The sequence below is a fragment of the Sminthopsis crassicaudata genome, chromosome X, assembly GCF_048593235.1.
Source record: "Sminthopsis crassicaudata isolate SCR6 chromosome X, ASM4859323v1, whole genome shotgun sequence".
Classification (NCBI taxonomy): domain Eukaryota; kingdom Metazoa; phylum Chordata; class Mammalia; order Dasyuromorphia; family Dasyuridae; genus Sminthopsis; species Sminthopsis crassicaudata.
In genome coordinates, this window is record NC_133623.1 from 1,463,902 (window position 1) to 1,484,240 (window position 20,339).

At 43.6% G+C, this 20,339-nt stretch overlaps 2 protein-coding genes across 2 annotated transcripts; both read right to left on the minus strand.

Annotated features, from left to right (window-relative positions):
• Positions 1-4,783: 4,783 nt before the first annotated feature.
• Positions 4,784-9,915, minus strand: LOC141548866 (synaptonemal complex central element protein 1-like). Its single transcript, XM_074278130.1, has 7 exons — positions 9,855-9,915; positions 9,053-9,116; positions 8,603-8,669; positions 8,248-8,383; positions 8,065-8,154; positions 5,197-5,314; positions 4,784-5,039 (listed from the first exon to the last, which is right to left on the minus strand). Exons 2-7 carry the CDS (start codon positions 9,113-9,115, stop codon positions 4,959-4,961), a joined length of 555 nt encoding a protein of 184 aa, XP_074134231.1. The 5' UTR covers position 9,116; positions 9,855-9,915; the 3' UTR covers positions 4,784-4,958.
• A 2,635-nt stretch (positions 9,916-12,550) lies between these two features.
• LOC141548867 (synaptonemal complex central element protein 1-like) lies at positions 12,551-19,472 on the minus strand. The gene is made up of 6 exons (XM_074278131.1): positions 19,393-19,472; positions 18,329-18,390; positions 14,410-14,466; positions 13,882-13,956; positions 12,745-12,792; positions 12,551-12,624 (listed from the first exon to the last, which is right to left on the minus strand). The coding sequence occupies exons 1-6, from the start codon at positions 19,470-19,472 to the stop codon at positions 12,566-12,568; spliced, it is 381 nt and encodes a 126-aa protein (XP_074134232.1). The 3' UTR covers positions 12,551-12,565.
• Positions 19,473-20,339: the final 867 nt, after the last annotated feature.

Sequence of the window (20,339 nt, forward strand, 5' to 3'; positions counted from 1 at the left end):
TAGGAAAATGTAATAGTATTTTGTTTTTCCAGATACATGCCAAGCTAGTGTTCACCATACCCCCTGGCAAAAACCTCAGGCGCCAATTTCCCCTCCCCTAGAGAACTAGGAATCCAATGTGTGTACAATGCTCTGGAACATGGGCAGTTCTTCCTTACGTATTTCCACATTTACCCCGCTGCACCAGAAAAATCCCCCTTCTCGGGGGCACATGGCTCTCTCTGATGAGGTGTAGGAATAAGGGGGAAGATCCCCCCTGCTCCGAGACGCAAACCGGAAAATCTGGGGCAAAAGGGGAATTTTATGGGTCACTAGGAAGGAAGCTTTCTTAGCGGGCAAAACTCCTCATTAGGAATTTGGCAAGACATGGATTGACAAATCATGATTATATGGGATACATCTTGGCCTGGGGCGGGGAGATGTCTGGGCTACCATCTGACAGAGAGCTCCTCTTGATTAAAATCCCTTAACTGGGGGATTTGAAGGCTTTTCCCAGAGTCTGGAAACCTCCTGAAGGGGATCCTGGCCACCCCCAAAAGATCTGCCCAGTGAGGTGGGAAAGCCAGTGGGCCTCTGCATGGGGTAAGCCCACCATTCTCCGTTTCAGCGGAGAAAATGTCCCCGCCAAGTCATTTCTGGCGAATGATTTGATGTCTGCCCAGTTTTCTGATTTGTAGAGAGCAATGATAATTGTGAAGATCGGGTGATTGCAACAGTGCTGCGCATAAAAGCTGCTATAGGAAGGGGAACTGCTTTCTTGGATGTAACTGCTTCACGTTTGATCACTTTCGGGCTTCTTTTTTTGACGTGCCCGACGTCAACATTGGGATTAAGGATTTTTTCCTATGTGTGTGTGAAGTAATTTGGAAATTTGTTGGAGACTTGAGAGTAAAAGCAGTTTGGGGGGCACTCTAATCAAAGCCCACTAGAGGGCTATGGAAATTGGGATCTCTTTGCACCGACTGTGGTAACAGAAGACTTTGGGAACTTTAGGAAAACCGAAAAGCAGTTTGCTGCTACGCTAAAGACTCTGGCTACAAGCAGCCTGCTTCCGAGTTATCTAGAGTCAGACTTCCCAGGGCCCGGCAGGAAAAACTGGCACCTTAACCCTCTCTGGGCTCACAAAAGAGACTGGTTTGTGTGAATTGGACAATAACCAAATGGCAATTCAGTGGGTCCAGAACATTTCATCAGAATCTAGGGAATCTCATTAACTACAGTGGGGACAATTTTTTTTTATTATAGCTTTTTATTGCGTGGGTAATTTTTCAACACTGATGGGTAAATGTTTAAAATCTGTTCTAACTCAATTTTCAAAAATGTCTTGTTTTTGTCCCCTAAAAGAAAAAGGGAAACTTACTTAAGGGAATAGGAATCCTCCCTGAGAAGTTCCAAAACTGCAACAGCTTGGGAACAGAATAAACTGAACAACTAAAAGAAGGTGGAAAATTGACTTAGCCTTGCCAATCCCATTTTATAATATTTTGGGAAAGTAATTTAGGGAATTCGGTATTTTCACCTTTCCTAGAAAACTAAGATGAAATGACAGCTAAAATTATTTGGCTGTTACTTAGGAAAATTCTAAAATTGTGAATTAAGTTATTGGAGTCACTGCCATCACGTTCAACCTAAAATTGGTCATTACTGGGAGTGGAACAAGAGGGAGGAGGTGAAAGCCTTCTCAGTTCACCTCCAAGTATGAGGAGTGCAATGCCTTTTCCCCCTTCACAGAGTGGGGGGAGGTGTCAGCACAAGCCACGAAGAATATTTGGGGTGGGCAACAGCTAGCTCAGCCCCTTCCCTGGGCTCTCTGTCAACTCCCCTTCATTTGTGAGCTTGCTAGTGTTCATGAAACCATGGGGGTAAGCCAGATCATCAGCCCTGAGACCAGAGCCTGTTTAGGATGTGTAGTTCCTAATCTAATCTTTGACAAACCCAAAGATTCCAACATTAGGGATAAAAATTCATTATTCGGAAAAAACTGTTGGGAAAACTGGAAATTAGTATGGCAGAAATTAGATATGGATCCACACTTAACACCATATACCAAGATAAGATCAAAATGGGTCCATGATTTAGGCATAAAGAGGGAGATAATAAATAGATTAGAGGAACAGAGGATAATCTACCTCTCAGACTTGTGGAGGAGGAAGGAATTTATGACCAGAGGAGAACTAGAGATCATTATTGATCACAAAATAGAAGATTTTGATTACATCAAACTAAAAAGTTTCTGTACAAATAATACTAATGCAAACAAGATTAGAAGGGAAGTAACAAATTGGGAAAATATTTTTAAAAACAAAGGTTCTGACAAAGGTCTCATTTCCAAAATATATAGAGAACTGACCATAATTTATAAGAAACCAAACCATTCTCCAATTGATAAATGGTCAAAGGATATGAACAGACAATTCTCAGAGGAAGAAATTAAAACTATTTCCACTCACATGAAAGAGTGTTCCAAATCACTACTGATCAGAGAAATGCAAATTAAGACCACTCTGAGATACCACTACACACCTGTCAGATTGGCTAAGATGACAGGAACAAATAATGACAAATGTTGGAGGGGATGTGGGGAAATTGGGACACTGATACATTGCTGGTGGAGTTGTGAAAGAATCCAGCCATTCTGGAGAGCAATCTGGAATTATGCCCAAAAAGTTATCAAACTGTGCATACCCTTTGACCCAACAGCGCTACTACTGGGATTATATCCCAAAGAAATACTAAAGAGCGGAAAGAGACATATATGTGCCAAAATGTTTGTGGCAGCTCTTTTTGTTGTAGCTAGAAACTGGAAGATGAATGGATGTCCATCAGTTGGAGAATGGTTGGGTAAATTGTGGTATATGAAGGTTATGGAATATTATTGCTCTGTAAGAAATGACCAGCAGGAGGAATACAGAGAGGCCTGGAGAGACTTAGGTCAACTGATGCTGAGTGAAATGAGCACAACCAGAAGATCACTGTATACTTCAACAACAATACTGTATGAGGATGTATTCTATGGAGTGGAAATCTTCAACATAAGAAGATCCAACTCACTTCCAGTTGATCAATGATGGACAGAGGTAGATACACCCAGAGAAGAAACACTGGGAGGGGAATGTAAATTGTTAGCATAATATCTGTCTGCCCAGGTTGCTTGTACCTTCGGATTCTAATGTTTATTGTGCAACAAGAAAATGATATTCACACACATGTATTGTACTTAGACTATATTGTAACACATGTAAAATGTATGGGATTGCCTGTCGTCGGGGGGAGGGAATAAGGGAGGGGGGGTAATTTGGAAAAATGAATACAAGGGATAATATTATAAAATATATATATATAATAAAAAAATTAAAAAAAAAAAATAAGGACTGTGTTTTCTAAGAATCTCTAAGCTTGGTTCATGACTGATCCTTTGCACCAGCATAAGTTTAAACATATAAAACATGTTCAACAAAATCTCTGTGTGTAAGTCCTAGTAAAACATTTACAATAATGGATCTAGCCCTAAGCTGTGGCTTAGTACAATTTGCTATTAGAGATAAAATCTCTTGGGCCTGTAAGTAATATTTTCTTGAGTTTCGAACTTGATTGCAGGGAAATAGAAAGGAGCTGGACTGTGAAAGGTTTATATTTCATCTTGGAGGCTATAGGGACTCCCTGGAGTTTATTAGGTGGCTGGGAGGACAGACCACTTTAGAAAATCACTTTAGGAAAGAACTAATAGGGGGTTGGAGCTAGGATGGAAGAGTATAGGCAGCAACCCAGCTGAACTCTCCCAACATTCTCCTTCAAACAATTTTAAAATAACATCTCAAATAGCTACAATTAGGGTCACCTAAGAGCTGTCACAGGCTACAATAAAAGACTGCCGGTTCTGGAATATCATATATTTACAATCAAAAGAACTAGGGTTGTGGCTGACGATATATCCAGCCAAAATACTGAATGAAAAAAAAATGGACACTCAACTGTCAAGAGTTTCACAGTTTTGTTGCAAACAAATCTGAACTTGATAGAAAATTTAACATAAATAGCAAAATCATCCAGGAAAAGGTAAAGATCGTAATTATGCTATATGATGAGGTGCGAGAGCAAGAACCCATACAGAGGAATTAAATTGGGGAAGAGGGCTGGTAGTTCTGAAACCCTACTCTAATCATGAATGGGTTAGAGGGAACAATAGATCCACACACAAAGAGATCATTAAAAAAGGAAAAGGAACCATGTGTGCAAAAATGTTTGTGGCATAGTGGTAAGGAAGTGAACAATGAATTGAGGAATGGCTGAATAAGTCATGCTATGAATATAATGGAATATTATTGTTCTGTAAGAAATGATCAGTGGGATGATTTCAGAGAGACCTGGAGAGACTTACATCAACTGATGCTGAGTGAAGTGAGCAGAACTAGGAGATCATCGTACACTTCAACAACAATACTATATAAGGATCAATTCTGATGGACTTGGCTCTTGTCAACAATGAGCAGATTCAGGACAATTCCAATAGAAATGAAATGGAGAGAGCCATCTGCACCCAGAGAGAGAACTGGGGGGAACTGAATGAGGATCACAACATGGTATTTTTACCCTTTTTTGTTGTCTGCTTTTTGTTTTCTCATTTTTTCCCCTTTTCATCTGATTTTTCTTGTGCAGCAGGATGTGTAAATACATATAGAATAAGTGAACATGTTTGACACAAGGGTGAATGTTGAAAATTTTCTGTGCAAATGTTTTGAAAATAGCTTTAATAATAATAATAAAAAAGAAGTCTAGCCAGAGCAAGAGAAGATAACAAAGTTTTTTTATTCAGAAGATCATACCATAGGGTCCCCTATGGTTGAGATGGGGCTGAAGGGCCCATCACTGTCTCTCGGTTTGGTTCAGAACAGGCTGAAGTTCCTTCCTTGGGCAACTGTACTCGGTTACTAGCTTCCTGGGAGGTTCTAGGACAAGACTTAGGCTTGCCCATCAGGACGTTTTCCTGAGCTGAAGTCAATATTCTGCTCCTTGTCCTCTGTGTTTGGGGACATCATACACTAAAGATGCAAAACCAGAAAAAGACCCCATTGGAACAAACTTCCAATAACATCCCTGCCCATCTCAGTCCCTTCCTTTCTCTTCTCTCATCCTCAGAGATTTCCTGAATAAACCGGAAAGAAAAGCTCCCGAACCCGTCTTCTTTGGGATCTTTACCTGTCCTGTGGCCCCCTCAGCAATCATAGCACTGGCTCCTTCAGCAGCTGCCTCTACAACATCCCCATCAGCTCCTGTGGGTTCATGTTGGCCAAAAGTTTTCGTCTCCAGATTTGCACTGGCAGGGAAGATATTAGGAAGGTCTGGATTAGGAGGCTGGGCCAGAGAGGGACCCACACTCATACACACATAGAGAGACATACACAGGCACAGAGGCTGGCCCAGAGAAAGACAGGAAAATAAGGGCCAAATGAGAAATAAGAGGGACAAAGATGTATGGAGGAAAAGCACATATAAAAATGGAGAGATACACACACCCCAAAAGAGAGAGATGCATCAATGAAAGAGAAACACAGAAGCAGAGAGGGGGAGAGGGTCACAAACAAAACACATAACAATATCAAAGAACCTAATGAAAAAATAGAAAAGAAGGAGGTTTAGTAATATGGGATCTGAAGAACTCTGTTCTAAAGCATTAATTAGCAAAACTATTTGGTATTGGCTAAGAAATACAAAGAGAGATCAGTAGGACAGAGTGGACATACAATACACAACAGCAAATCATCAGAGTAATCTTAGATTTGACAAATATAAAGCTTTTGGGATACGAATTTATGATTTGGTAAAAATTGTAGGGAAAGCTGGAAGACAATCGGGCAGAAATTCGACATAGACCAATATCTGACAACATTTACCAAAATAAAGTCAAAATGGGTACATGACCTACATATAAAGGGAGATATAACAGGAAAACTGAAACATGGGACATTATTACCTATCAGGCCTATGGAGAGGAGAACAATTTATGAACAAACAAGAGCTAGAGAGCAGTGTGTGTGTGTGTGTGTGTGTGTGTGTGTGTGTGTGTGTGTGTCTAATGGTAGGACAGGGTGAAGTGGGAGGGAGAAAATAAAAAAGGACACAGCAGAGAACAAAAGGAAGCACTGAGAAGCAGGGTAGCTTTGAAAATGTACTTACTACAAAGTTTTTTCAGAAAAAGTAAACTGAAATGGAAACTCCCAGTTTTATATCGAATGCTCTCTATGCTATGCTGTGTACGTGGAAATGTTCTTTTTTGTCTTCATGTATTTAAAGTCAAAATCAAGAAACTTTTCAAAAATAAAAAACGTTGCTTGTAGTCAGGGAGACACAAACATGGGGGGAGAGGGAGAGAGGGAGGAGGAGAAGGGATGGAGAGAGGAAAAGAGAGAGTGCCTTCTTCTTGCTATTCCTCACATAGGACAATCTACTAATCTATTTCTTGGCCCTGTGCCTTTTTGTGGGCTGTCCTCCATGCCTGAAATACTGTTCTCCACCTTCTTCCACTCCCCTCCATTTCTTGGCTTCCCTCCGGTCCTTCATGACTCAGCTCAAATTCTCCCTTCTGCAAAAGGCTTTTTCTGGTCTCCTGCACTGCAAGTATTTTTCCTCCAAGGTTGTCTCCCATCTATGCTTTTTCAGATGGGAATACTTGTCTGTACGTACTGCTTCCCTCCCTACATGGTGGTCAGTTTTGGGCAGGGACCAGGGAGTGCTTAGCCCACTTCCTGGCACATAGGAAGCCCTTGAGGAATGCTTGTCACACTGACACAGGGAGAGAGAGAGGAAACATCCATCTGTACACATTGGTAGCCAAAGGCATATCCCCCCCCCCCCAGGGATATCCAATCACCTACACACCTGCACGTGTCCGGCAACATATGAACACACACGGAGCTAATCAGGGATACCCACATCCACGCAGACACAAACAAATCCCTCCCATCCCCAATCAAAATCCCGTGGGTCCATACACGGAAGTATAAATGCACACCTACCCCTTCGCCACTTCTGGCTGTGTCAACATCAGGCACATTCCCCTTCTTTCCCCAATGAGTGGCTTGCAGTCTCTCTTCCCCAATCCAGCAGCCTCCAGTATATGTAGTTCCCTTCAACATCCTGCCTCCTAATTTCTCAGTTTACTCAGATTTCCCAGCCCTCAGCCCCAGCACTGCTACCCATAGACCGGCATGTCCCAGACCTCACAATCCCTCGCCAAACTCATCTTTTCTCCCAATTCTCCCCTTTCTCCCTTCCCTACTCCTGCCCGAGCCACTAGCAATCTTGGCCCTGCAACTAGATGTCCCCTTTCACTCATTCTCTCACCTCCCAGATGCAATCAGTCACCAAGTCCCACCGTTTGTGGGTTTTGTGACCAAAACTGGATATGGCTCCCTGCTCTCTTCTGGCATTGCCCCAGCCTGGTGCAGGCCCTCACCACTCACACCTGGACCACAGCAGTAGCTGCTGGGGGGGCCACTGAGCTCTAGGTCATCTTCCTAAGTGCTGCTTGGACTACGTCACCCTCGATCCGAAAAACTCCCTACTTGGCTCTCCCTTCCTTACTTGGCCCTTTCTAGCCATTCCCTTGTTCTTGAATGGGACCGCTCCCCATGCAGTCTGCAATTCAGTAATGAGAGCGGGCCCCCATCCCTCATCATCATTCCACTTTCTTAAAAAGAGGCCATTTACACTCTCTAGAGCTTTATTAGGATATGTGTCTCCCCCATTCAACTTGGGGGGGGGACACAACTGGCTTTTGGCTTGCTTTGCATCCTCAGTGCTCAGCACTGCTATTCCCAAGGCTCTTAAGTTCAGGGTCCTGGGCTTTCTCCAGGAAGGGATGTGTGTGTTTTGCCTTGTGGGATGTGCGGTATGGGAAGAAGTCCCACCTTCCTCACCATCGTGAGCAACTGCTAACCAGTTGCCACCTGTAGAAGCCCTAGGAGGGGCAGCACCCCCAGAGTGGTCCACGGCTACTTAAAAACTGCCCCCAAACCAGGCAAAAACAGATGCCCCCCTGCTCTTCCAGGCCTTCTCCTGGCTTACCCGAGGGATTTCTGCAGCAACAGCTGGTAGTTTTGAGAAGCTGCCTCCAGGAATTCCACAGCTTTCTTGTTTTCATCTTCAAAAAGGCGCCTGGGAAAGACGGCCCTCATGTCACACCAGCCGGTACCTTCTTTCCCTGGTACCTTTTTTCCCCTGACCATCCTTTCCCCCTGCGTCACTCACACAGCAGCAGCAGCTTCCTTGCTGCGGAGGAAGGCACTCTCCGTATTCTCAGCCATCATCGCTTCCTTAGTCTTGAAGGAGGGCAGATTAGCAACTTGCTTCCCCAGAGCATCCAGTTTCTCCTGAGCGATCTTTTCTGTTTACCAGGATGTGGATTTCAGACATCTCCTCTTAGATTTCACACCTCTTCCTCTCCCCATTTGCTCTTCAGCTAAGGACCAGCTCCTTATCTCTGGTCTCCAAGAATAGGTGACCACCCAGCCTGAGTCTTGCTTGTCCCCAGAGATGAGCTCACTAATTCACAAAGGCGTCCCCCCTCCACACTCCCTCCGTCCTCTCGCCCAAGGACCCTTACCTTCCTCCAGGAGCTGTTCCTTGGTAATCATCAAATCGTTGATTTCTTTAAGCAGCCTCTGGGGTGTCTAATGGAAGGAAGGGCAGCTGGATCTAAGGCTTCCTCCTTCCTCTGAAATTCCCCCCAACTCCAATTACAGAATCTCAAGAGTTGGAAGGGACCTCAGAGGCCGTCTTATTCTACCCATACCTCAAAACCAGTCTCCACTTGACAAGCCATTTCCTTATATGCAATGAATCTAGGGTTTCTTTGGACCAGCTAGCCCATTCACTTAGTGACCCCATAGGAGCCATATTGCTCCAATTCATCTTCTGCTCCAGCTGGACCGGGTCGTCATTGCCACCCCCCCACTCCCCAGTCACGTTGGTTTGGACCTTTGCCCGCACGTTCCTACACCCACCATGACCTGGAAGGCTTTCCACCCCATTTCAACCCGAGGATCTCCCTCACATGAAATTCCATTAGATCCTTATGCTTTTGCATCAGATCCTCAAGCTGCTGTTCAAATTCCATTCTGGGAAGAGAGAAACAAAGAATTTCCCTGGGCCACCCTCCAAACCTAGTCTCCCCCATAACAATCCCAGTCATTGCAAACCTCCTCGGCCTAGTTCTGCTCTGGCTCTTCCTGGCTCCTTGCCACATGTGGAACTTCACAACTGATCATTTCATGTCACTACATTTCAGGACTGAAAAGGGACTAACCAGCAACGTTCACCCCTCTTGTTTGACAGCTGGGGAAATGGAGGTCAAGGGAAGCAAAGGGAAGGCTTTCTCTTAAGGTTCCATGGGGAGTCAGTGGCAAGACTAGGACAAGACCTCAGGTCTCTTGCCTCTTGATCTAGGGCTCTCTGCGCTATTTATTATCCTCTGAATCTCGGTCTGCACTCTTGAAGGTGAGAGGCCACATAGTACAGTGGAGAGCCCTGAGGTCAGTGCATAGCTTATGTGAACCCCTCCCTCCCTCTCTTACCCAGCCCAGCCCAGTAGTTCAGTTTCTTTAAACAGAAAACAAGGAGTTTGGGCTAGATGAACTCCAAGATCCCTTCTAGTTCCCTATCTTCAGAAGGAAAGGGTAGATCTATTTCTGTTTCATTCCATGCAGGGGCTCCCTGTTGGTTCGGGGGGCGGGACTTGACTGCCCCTTTGATGTCATGGACACCTTCCCAGCTCTGAGATGCTTTGGTTTTAAACACCATTTGCAACTGAATTTAGAGGCTATGGAATACCAGCATAAAATCAGTAAATCCTTTACCTCAGCTTCTTTCTTCGAAGTTTCTCTTCCTGAATCTTAGCATTTAGATTTGCTATATTCCATCTCCCTCCTCCGCACATCCCACCCCTTACAGCTTGGATCTTCTAAGAGTCCCTAAACTAGAGGTATTGTTTTAGGGGGAATCTGTGTCCCTTTCAAACTGGCTTTGAATTGTTCCTCAGATTAGAGATTTCCTTTGTTATTGGACAGGTGACTGGATTCAAAGTTCCCTAACCCTCAGACCCTATAGAAATCCTGCCTTCTAAAGGAAGCCTTTGATTTTTTTCCCCCTGAGGCAATGGCAGTGAAGTGACTTCCCCAGGGTCACACAGCAGAAGCTTCTGATTTCAAAAATGCCTGGAAAGACCAACATGAACTAGCACTGAGTGAAGTGATCAGAGCCAGGAGAACACTTTTCATAGTAACAAGATATTTAACATGTATAGGTCTACCTGCCATCTAGGGGTGGGGGTGGGGAGAAGGAGGGAAAAAGTTGGAACAGAAGGTTTTGCAAGGGTCAATGTTGAAAAATTGCCTGTGCATATGTTTTGTAAATAAAAAGCCATTAAACACACACACACACACACACACACACACACACACACACACACACACACACAAGAGGATGTGATGATCAATTGTGATAGACTTGGCTCTTTTTAACAATGTGGTGATTCAAGTTAATTCCAATAGACTTGGGAGAGAAAATGTCAATCACTTCCAGAGAGAGAACTATGGTGATTGATTATGGATTGATAGTTATTTTCACTCTTTTTTTCCCCATTTGGTCTGATTTTTCTTGTATAACATGACAAATATGGTAATATGTTTAAAAGGATTGCACATATTTAATGTATAGTAGATTGCTGTCTTGGGCACAAGGAAGGGAAGAGAAAGAAAAATTTGGAACACAAAGTTCTACAAAAATGTATGTTGATAAATGTGGCGATACATATAGAAGAATTACACATGTTTAACCTATATTGGATTACTTATTGTCTATTTTTTGTTTGTTTACTTTTTTAAAGCCTTTTATTTTCAAAACATATACATAGATGGTTTTCAAAATTCGCCCTTGCAAAACCTTGTGTTCCAAATTTTTTTTCTCCCTTCCTTCCCCCACCTCCTCCCCTAGATACCAAGCAATCCAATATATGTGAAACATGTTTGCATATATTTTGAAAATAAAATGATCATTTTTAAATGTATGTTCAAAACTATCTTCTTTACATGTATTTGGGAAAATAAAATGCTATTAACAGTATAAAAAAATTAAGGAGTCCTTTCCTAATTCCTCTTAATTCTAGTGTCTCCTCTCTATTCTGTTCACCCTGCACACAACTTATTGCGCATACATGTTTACATGTTGTCTCCCTCATGAGACTAAACTTCTTGAGGGCAGGGACCGTTTTTGCCTCTTTTTGTATCCCCCGTGCTTAGCCACAGTGACCGACATGTGGTAGGTGCTTACACTAAATGCTTACTGCCTGCCTGTGAGCTGCTATAGGTCAATAAGTAGAAGCAGAAGGGAACATTTCTATTTAAGGGTTTATGGCTTCTTGAGTCCCATTCCAAATTATGTCATCTATGAGAGGAGAATTCATTCTCCAAGTCAGGGATGGAAGCCGACACCTTCAAAGTACTGTGACTCCAAGTCTAGAAGCCAAGCTTATCAAGGAACACGGACAGGATTTTAAGATCCTTTGAGAGCCTGGAATTTTTCACTGCTTTTGGTCATGTACCTCTTGAGCTGGCTCCTTTTCAGAATGTTTTAAAATAATTAAATTATAATGCTATATTTCAGTTACAAGTTAGTGAAATTAAGATATCATTTTTTCCCATTCCAATTTACAGACCCCTGGAATCTATCCATGGATCCCAGCTTAAGGGCACTTATTCTCTAGTCAGGCCATTCTGGAAAGCAATTTGGAACTATGGCAAAAAGCTATTAAACTCTGCATGCTGTAACCCAGCAGTTCTGCTACTAGGGATATACACCAATGAGATCAAAGATAAAAGGAAAAAGACACATATGGACAAAAATATTTCTCACAGTTCTATTTGTGGGGGCAAAGAATTGAAAACTGAGGGAATGTGCGTCAACTGGGGAATGGCTGACTGAGTTATGGTATAGGAATGTGAAGAAATACTGTACTGTAGGAAGTAATGATGGGCATGCTTTCAGAGAATTCTGGGAAGACACATATGAACTGATGAGAGCCAGAACAATGTACATCATAACTACAGTGTAAAGGTCAACAATTACTAGGAATGATTTCAGAACTCTGATCAATGCAATGACCAACCATGATTCCAGAGGTATGACAATGAACCCTGTTCCCTGTCTCCTGACAGAAAGGTGCTAGACTCAATTTCAAGTTGAGACATGTTTTTTTTATATGGCCAACGGGGGAAATTTGTTTTCCTTGACAATACATATTTGTAATGGGGGAGGGGGGAAGGGGTTCTTTATCAGCAGGGGAGGTGAGAATTGCAAATGGCAGATTTTTTATCAACTGATTAAAAAAAATTATTTTTAGTTTAACAAGTCAAAAAACCCTGTCCTACAATTTAACTTCCAGAAATGGCTAATGGAGAGAACATTTCAGATCCAGTGGGAGAATTGGGAGACCCCATGCCTTAATCATCACTTTACCAGAAAGCAGATCTAATCCTTGTTTCTGGGTTCCTTCTGCAAAGATCTAAATATCTTACCTTAGGAGTTTCTTCTCCTCCTCTCTGCGGTGCTCTTGAAGGAGCAGCAAAGTTCCTATGGTGAGAAGGAGGTTAATGGGAGGCTAAAGCCACATTCAAAAAGGTACCTGCATGAGACAGCTCACCCTCAACAGTTTCCCCTACAGGGGAAGAAGTTCTCCAGCAAGAGACTTACCCTGCTTCATGCTCAAGGTTTCCTCCAACTGAACTGTTTCCAGGTTCACTGCAAAGGGGTAGAAATTTGAATGATCTTTCTCACCTCCATTTTGTACGGCCTACATTCAATGAGGTGACAGTGACCCCTTCAGTTTATAGATTGGGAAACAGAGAACCAGAAAGGGAAAAGGGAGTAGTTGCCTGAGGTAGTCAATAAGACATCTACTAAGCATGGACTACGTGCCAGGCACTGTGTTGTGTAAAGAGGAGTTCTACTTTACAACTCTAGCATGTTTTTGCCATGTTATCTTAAGTAGGTCCCAAACCTTCCCTGGATTCCAGTTTTCCCCCCATTAATTAAAAAAATAATAATAATAAAAGGGTAGATGAGATGATCTTCAAAGGCTCTTTTTAGCTCTGACATTCTGAGTCTATGAACCAAAAAAGGGCAATGAATAGAGATTACACTTAGGCGGGGCTATTTCTTCAGTTCTTGTATATTTAGAGGGTGTTTTATCAGTCACAGGGTTAGACTAAATGGTTTCAATTACCTTTCCATCTTCACTAGTCTGATGCTATTATAATGAATTGTGTTTTACCTCTCCTCACTACTGTGTCAAATGATTCATTTAATCCCTATTTTATTCCCATCAGTATTCTTCAGTTTAGTGGGCTTCCGTAAGCAGTGATTATTTCTGTCATACTTGTCTATTTCCAGACATTTAGTCAGTTAATATTAGTACATATTTTACATATATCTCATATTTAGGGATTAAGGCAAGGTTACACAGCAAGTTAACTAGAGGACTTCCACCTTTTCTGCCTGGTGAGTAAGTGACCAAGCCCAGCATGGTGGAGATATCCTAACAATATGGAAAGAACCCCAGCTTTCTTTAGTCCCTCTGTCCTTCATCATCCTTCTCTACTGCCCAATGTGGGGAAGTGGTTTTTGGGCACTTAGCCAATGGCTGGGTGACTAAATCTTGTACAGAGAACTGCTATTTGCTGAGCTCAGTTCCTTGAAGTATGTAATTCTCAATGTCTCACTGGCTCTTGCAAACAAAAAGTGGGATAGGCACGCGTGGAGAGCGACACAGCTGCCGCCCGGACAATTCTGGGACCAAAGAAGTGATCGGTTAGCTCCGTTAGGACTTACATTTATCTAATTCTTCCTTCAATGTTTCCATTTCATGTCGGTTTCTCTGAAGCTCCTCATTTGTACATTTTTGAGCTAGAAAAAAACAGAGAGCAAGGAAGAGATTTTGAGTGGAGGTCTTAGCCTAGACTGCCCCCAAATGGTGGGGGGAATGCTAAGACCACTAATTTTACAGAGGAGATGATCAAGACTCAATAAGGGGCAGGGACTTAAGATCCTCCAGCAAATGAGTATTACAGGAGCTAAGTTTAAGAAATGTTTTCCTGAATGAGGATCTAGTAGTGCCTTCTCTTCTGGCCTTTTTGTCCATCTTTTAAAGTCCAGCTCCAGGGTCACCTCCCAGGGGAGGACATTTTCCTCAGATGTCCTACACAACCAGATTTCATCTTCCTCTGATGGAAGAGAAAGGAAGGAGGATGGAAAGAAAATTAGGGTAGAGGGCCACATTTCTAGAGGGAATTAGTTTTACCTGGCATCCTGAGCTCCCCAAAAGGCTTAAATTTGGGCCTTCCTCACTCCCCAGCTCACCTTGTTGCAGCTGGTTAATTACGCTGATCATTTCTTGCATTCTGAAACTATAATCCTCTGTTATGGGAGAGGAGAAAAGTTAGATCTTTGAGTTAATAAAAATAAACATTTACATAGTGCCTTAAGGCCTTCAAAACACTGTACATGCTAACCCAATGGATTTTCACACATACACCCCTAGGAGATAAGATGCTATTTTTATAAGCCCCATTTTACAGAAAGTAACTTGGCAAAGGTTAAAGGGGGAGTAAGTGTCTGAGGCTGAATGTGAACTTGGGAAGATGAATTTTCCCCACAATACCATAAAAAAAAAAAATCAAAATCAAACAAATCCCAAACTCATCAGTGTTGTGCACAGGATTTGGAGTCCCCAAGAGCTGTCCCCAAAGGAGAGGGAGAGATGCGGTTTATGGGAAGGTCTCCCCCCACCTTGCCCCATTTCCTCTTTCTGTTTAAGTAAGAGGCCTTTGTTGATTCCATACACTTTACTCCATGTTAACAGAGAAATGTTCAGGGCAGTCCATGGGCAAAGAAGTTCTAAACCCGGGCTCTGTGAACTTGCTGTCTTTTCAGGGTTTTGGTAACTGTATTTCAGTCTAATTAGTTCTCTTCTTCATTCTATGTTATTTGATTTTGTGCATTTAAACCTTCTGAGAAGGGGTTCAGAGGTTTTACCAGACTACCAAAGGGGTCTATGACACACAAAAAGGCAAAGATCCATGGATCCCAGGGCTATAAGATTTTGATTCCTTGTTCAATTGTTTTTTTTTTTCAATTATGTCCCACTGTTTGTGACCCCATTGGGGTTTTCTTGGCAAGGATGGTAGAAAGGTTAGCCATTTCCTCCTTCAGATTATTTTACAGATTAGAAAACTGAGGCAAATGGTGAAGTGACTTGCCTAGGGTCACAGAGCTAGGAAGTATCTGAGGGTGGACTGGAACCCTGCTCTTCCTGGCTCTAGGTGCTCTATCCAGTATTCCATCTAGCAGCCCATTCCCTGTCACCATGCACAAATCACCGTAGACCTATTTGTTTCCTTCCCTGTAAAATAAATATGTCCAAAATGAAGACCATCATCAGACCCTTGTCTCCATTCCAGGAAGATCTCCTTACTGCTTTAAGGTCACTCACAAGCCAACACTAATTCCTCAGAGGCTTGGGTTGATCTTAGAGGAAGATTTTCTTCTCCTAAGTGTATCACTAGGCCTGTATTCCTACCTATAAAAGGAGAAAGTTGGCTCTAATGATCTCTCTAACATCTTTCTTGTCTCCTGAGGAATCTGTATGTTGATCAAGAAGCAACAGCTGGAACCAAACATGGATCAATTGATTGGTTGAAGAGTGGAAAAGAAGTGTGACAAGGCTATATATTGTCACTTATAAGTAGAGTGCATCATAAGAAATGCCAGGCTGGATGAATCCAAAGCCAGAATTAAGGTTGCTGGGAGAAACATCAACCATCTTAGTTATGCAGCTGATGCCATAGTGAAAAAGAATGAGGAAGTCTCTGATGGTGAAAAAGGAGAGTGTAAAAGTTGGCTTGAAACTTAATATAAAAAATAGTAAACACTAAGATTAGAGCATCTAGTCTCATCATTTCCTAACAAATAAAGGGAGAAGAAGTAGAAGCAGAAGCAGTGTCCATCTTATATTCTTGGACTCAACGATCACTGTGGATGGCAACTGCAGTAATGAGATTAAAAGTTGGCTGTTTCTTGGAAGAAAAGCTCTGGCAAATCTGTGCAGATTAAAAGCAGAGACATCACCTTGCCAGCAAAGGTCGGGCAAGTCAAAACTATGGTTTTTTCAGTAGTGATGTAGGTCTGTGAGAGTTGAACTATAAGGAAAGCTGAGTGCCCTAGAATCGATGCTTCTGAATTGTGATGCTGGAGAAGACTTTTGAGAACCCCTTGGACAACAAGGAGATCAAATCAATCAGTACTTAGAGAAATGAATTTATACTATTCACTGGAAACTGGAAGTATTTTTTGGCCATAAAGTGAAAAGACATGACTCACTGGGAAAGATGCAGCCCTGAAGTTAGGAGGACCCGAGTTCAAATCTGGCCTCAGACACTTAACCCTTTCTAGCTGTGTGACCCTGGGCAAGTCACTTAACCTCAATTGCTTCAGGAAAAAAAAAAGAGAAGGATGTGGCAGAGCTGGATAGAGTACAACTAACATGAGCCTGGCCAGACTTTGGGAGGTAGTGCAGGATAAAAAGGCCATAGATAAGATCACTAAAAGTTATAAACAACCGAACAGCAACAACCAACCTTCCAATTCTGAAATCCTAAGAAATTGTACCTCAATGATCTGATAATGATAAGGTTAGTGGCAGTCAGAGAGTTGTTAAAATCCCCTTTTGGTCGGCACAGGTTCTTTGTGAAGGAATTCACTAAACGGAAATATTATTTGGCAAAAATAGAAATTTATTGTTGGATAGGAAGCCAGTTTTGATAAGAGACTGACTTCTTTAGTGGAAAAGTACTATTAGGGAAATGGAGGCTGGCACTGAGAATTCGATAGGAAGCCAGTTTTGCTAAGAGACTGACTTCTTTAGTGGAAAAGTACTATTAGGGAAATGGAGGCTGGCACTGAGAATGCTTTCTCAGTGGGCAAGGTCCTAGCAGTTTTACCAAAGAGGCAGAGCAAGCTGCTTTGGCCATTCTGCAAAGAAATGAGTAAAAGGAAACTTGTTATATGAGTAGTTCTTAGTAAGGAGGGGGTGCAGTGCTGGGGCAACCTGAGCTGATCAGACTAGAATTTCTCAATTAAATGAGAATTTAGAATTTCCTGAATAAGGATGTGACTTTTCCAAAAGATCAATGGGAGTTGATTTGCCCTTAAATAGTGTTGCTTCTCTCATCCTGGGAGGATGGGCCCTCTCTCTAGACCCCTTAGAGCCTGGGAGAGCCTCATCTCTCAGAGCAAAAGCGGACACAATTTCAGAGTGATAATTTTAAAGAAAACACAATTTCACTTCCCCTTCCATAATAGTTCACATTTTGATAGTGCCATAAGGTCTATAAAGAATTTTACAAATCCAATTCCAATTGATTAATGATGGACAGAATCAGCTACATCCAGAAAAGGAACACTGAGAAATGAGTGTAAACTGTTATTTTTACCTTCTGAATCCAATTCTTCCTGTGCAACAAAAAATTCGGTTCTACACACATATATTGTATCTAGAATATACTGTAATATATTTAACATGTATAAGACTGCCTGCCATCTGGGAGGGGGTTGGGGGAGGAAGGGAAAAAATCTGAACAGAAGTAAGTGCAAGGGATAATGTTGTAAAAAATTACCCATGCATATGTACTGTCAAAAAAAAAGTTATAATTATAAAATAAAATAAAAATTAAATTATAAAAAAAAATAAGATTATGTAACATAAAAAAAAAGAATTTTACACATATTATCTCATTTTATCCTCATCACCCCATGAAGTGGGTGCTATGATTATTCCCTTTTTATAGGCAAGAAAACTAAGACTTAAGAGGAGTTAAAGTGGCGCTTCCCTAGTGTCTGAGGTAAGATTAGAACTCGGTCACTCATTTCCCCAAGCCCAGAAATCTCTCTATTTCCATTACACTGCCTCTGATACGGAAAGGGAGTCCAGTCAGCCTCACTTGCAGCTTGGCTGAGCTCCTCCATTTCCACTGCTCTTTGGCAATGCTTTTTGCCATGCTTCCTCTTTAACTCCCTGTGCTTCCTTTTGACTTGGAATCTCATTTGAGATGAACCCTTTGATTGTCATTCAGGGGCTGTTACTGATTTTCCCCCTTTAGAAAGATCTGAATTGCTCAAAGGAAGAGTGCTTGCCAATGATCTAGTCAAGGGGGTCCAGAGAGGGGTCACTCAGAGTCAGTAACCTGTGGCAAAGCTACAAAATGAGTAGGCATACAATTACCTTCCTCCATCCTGTTGAACAGCCAGAGCAGGTCTTCTGCTATCACCAAATATGTGAATTTCCTAAGGAATAAACAAAATATAGTTACGGAAAAGTAAGGATCAAATCTCACTTTATACTTAGAAAAAGGCCTGCCAGTAAATTGCAGAATTTAAATGGGGGCATAGATTTGTTTATTTCTTTTGTAAAGGGATTTCTTAACTATCTCAGCCCTTTCTAGGGGCCCAAAGACCTGGAGAAAGTAGTTTCTTTCCAGAGTGGTTCTACATTATTTTCCGGATCTTCATCACTTCTTTCAGAGAAATGAAATAGGGAGCAAGAGAAATCCTGATGAAGGGAGTTACCTAGCCAGGACCACAGAAGGGATTAAGGCTAGGCAGTTCCTCAAGTCCATGGATGCTTCTGGAAGACCACAAGAAATGTAATGGAGACTCCCGGTGATCCATGATTAAATTAAGAAGCAACAACAAAGAAGGGGACGCATTTCAGGGACCCCTGAGCAGCATTTAAAGAGATTGGGCCTGGTTTGTTGCCCCTGGGGGCCTGCTCCTCCAGGCCAGGCCTTGGCCCCTCAGGGCCTGCTCCCGCCACACCTCCTGGGGGCGCCTCTGCTCCGGGCCATGCGGCCGCCTCTGCTCCTCCCCCCCTCCTCAGGCTCCCTGACGCGCCACAGCGCCCTCTCTCCGCCTCCCACTCCCGCTCCCCGCCAAGACGCCAACCTCCTTAAGGCCAGCTCCGGGCTACCACCGCCACCTCTGCTCCCCCCCAAGCAGTCACCACCCTGCTGTGGTCCATGCCGCAGGCTACCACCCTGGGGGCGGGGGGGGGGCTCCAGCTCCCGGCTGTGCAACAGCTCAAGGCTGCTCCCACCAACAAGCCACCACCCCTGTTCTCTCTCAGCCATGGGGTCCTGTGGCCCCTCAGGTGGCCCCTCTCCCAACAGCCCCTCCATCCAGGCTCCTGAGCTCAGGATGCACAGCCCTTTGGCCTGCGGATGGCCTGGGGGAATAAAGCATTTGGGGGTTCCCCAAACCCGTTTAACCCGGCCCTGCTCCCTCACTCACCCTTCCGCGTGAAGCTCCCGGTCACAAGTGTGGAGAGCAACCCCCTTTCCCGCTCTTTTTATTGCGGAGAGCGCATGCATGGAGTGAAGTGGTCTTACTGAACCCTGCACAGTGCTGCACCCCGGATGATACTGCGCCTTCCGCCCAAGAAAGAAGTTCGAAGCGCCCAGCCAGAGATGCGCACGCGCACCCCGCCTCACCTCGCCATGCCCTTTCACCCCTTTCTCCCTCCTTTTCCCGCCACCCCCTGCGTCACCTCTTCCCTCCTCAGCCCTCTGCGCCCCCCCAAATCTCCAAGTAGTTACACTTTTATGCTTGGAGAAGGGATGGAGCTGCGCTCCCCTCCCGCCCTAGAGTAGTGGCGGTGCCGCAGCGGAAGGCCCAGAGGAGAGCAGGGCCCTCCCCGCCACCGGGGCATCGAAGACCAGGGTGAGTAGGAAATTCTGGCCCTGGGGGTGTGGAAGCAGCAGGCAGTTGGGCGGCCCGGGTACTACCCCGGACCGGAGCCGAGTGCTGGATTCCCATCCGGTCTCAGGTACTGCCTGGCGGGTGGCAGCCTTAACTTGGGCTTCAGTTTCCTCAATTGTGAAAGGATTTGCCTCCCAGGGTTGGGGGAGGGATCTAGTAATGGCGGAGGAACTGAGCAGGATAGGGATTACAGAGCATTTAATACAGGATTTATTCACTGGACAGATTTACTGGGACCAGTGGATCCAGGGTTGGTCCCGGGGCTCCAAGAATCCAGCCCTGAATGGCCCATACAAGGTAACTAGGAATGGTGGAGGTACAGGATGAGGATGACGTCATGGAGGGAGGTACTGGAGAGGCTCCTGGTATTCTACTGATGTCCAAAATGGATAAAGACCTTTATCCCTTCAAACATGAAGAGGGAATGACTGTAGCCTAAGGCCTAAGATAGAATGAGAGGGAATGGTGCTAACCTGAGG

What these genes read in the sequence shown, in the direction of transcription:
- LOC141548866 (XM_074278130.1), bottom strand. Translation starts at nt 9,115, where the DNA reads ATGGAATTTGAACAGCAGCTTGAGGATCTGATGCAAAAGCATAAGGAT. An exon ending in AGGATCTAATGGAATTTCAT is followed by an intron (nt 8,670 to 9,052) that starts GTGAGGGAGATC and finishes TCCTTCCATTAG; the next exon opens with ACACCCCAGAGGCTGCTTAA. An exon ending in TTGCTGCAGAAATCCCTCGG is followed by an intron (nt 5,315 to 8,064) that starts GTAAGCCAGGAG and finishes CTTCCCTGCCAG; the next exon opens with TGCAAATCTGGAGACGAAAA.
- LOC141548867 (XM_074278131.1), bottom strand. Translation starts at nt 19,472, where the DNA reads ATGCATGCGCTCTCCGCAATAAAAAGAGCGGGAAAGGGGGTTGCTCTC. An exon ending in GTTCAACAGGATGGAGGAAG is followed by an intron (nt 14,467 to 18,328) that starts GTAATTGTATGC and finishes CTCCCATAACAG; the next exon opens with AGGATTATAGTTTCAGAATG. An exon ending in AACCTTGAGCATGAAGCAGG is followed by an intron (nt 12,625 to 12,744) that starts GTAAGTCTCTTG and finishes TTCTCACCATAG; the next exon opens with GAACTTTGCTGCTCCTTCAA.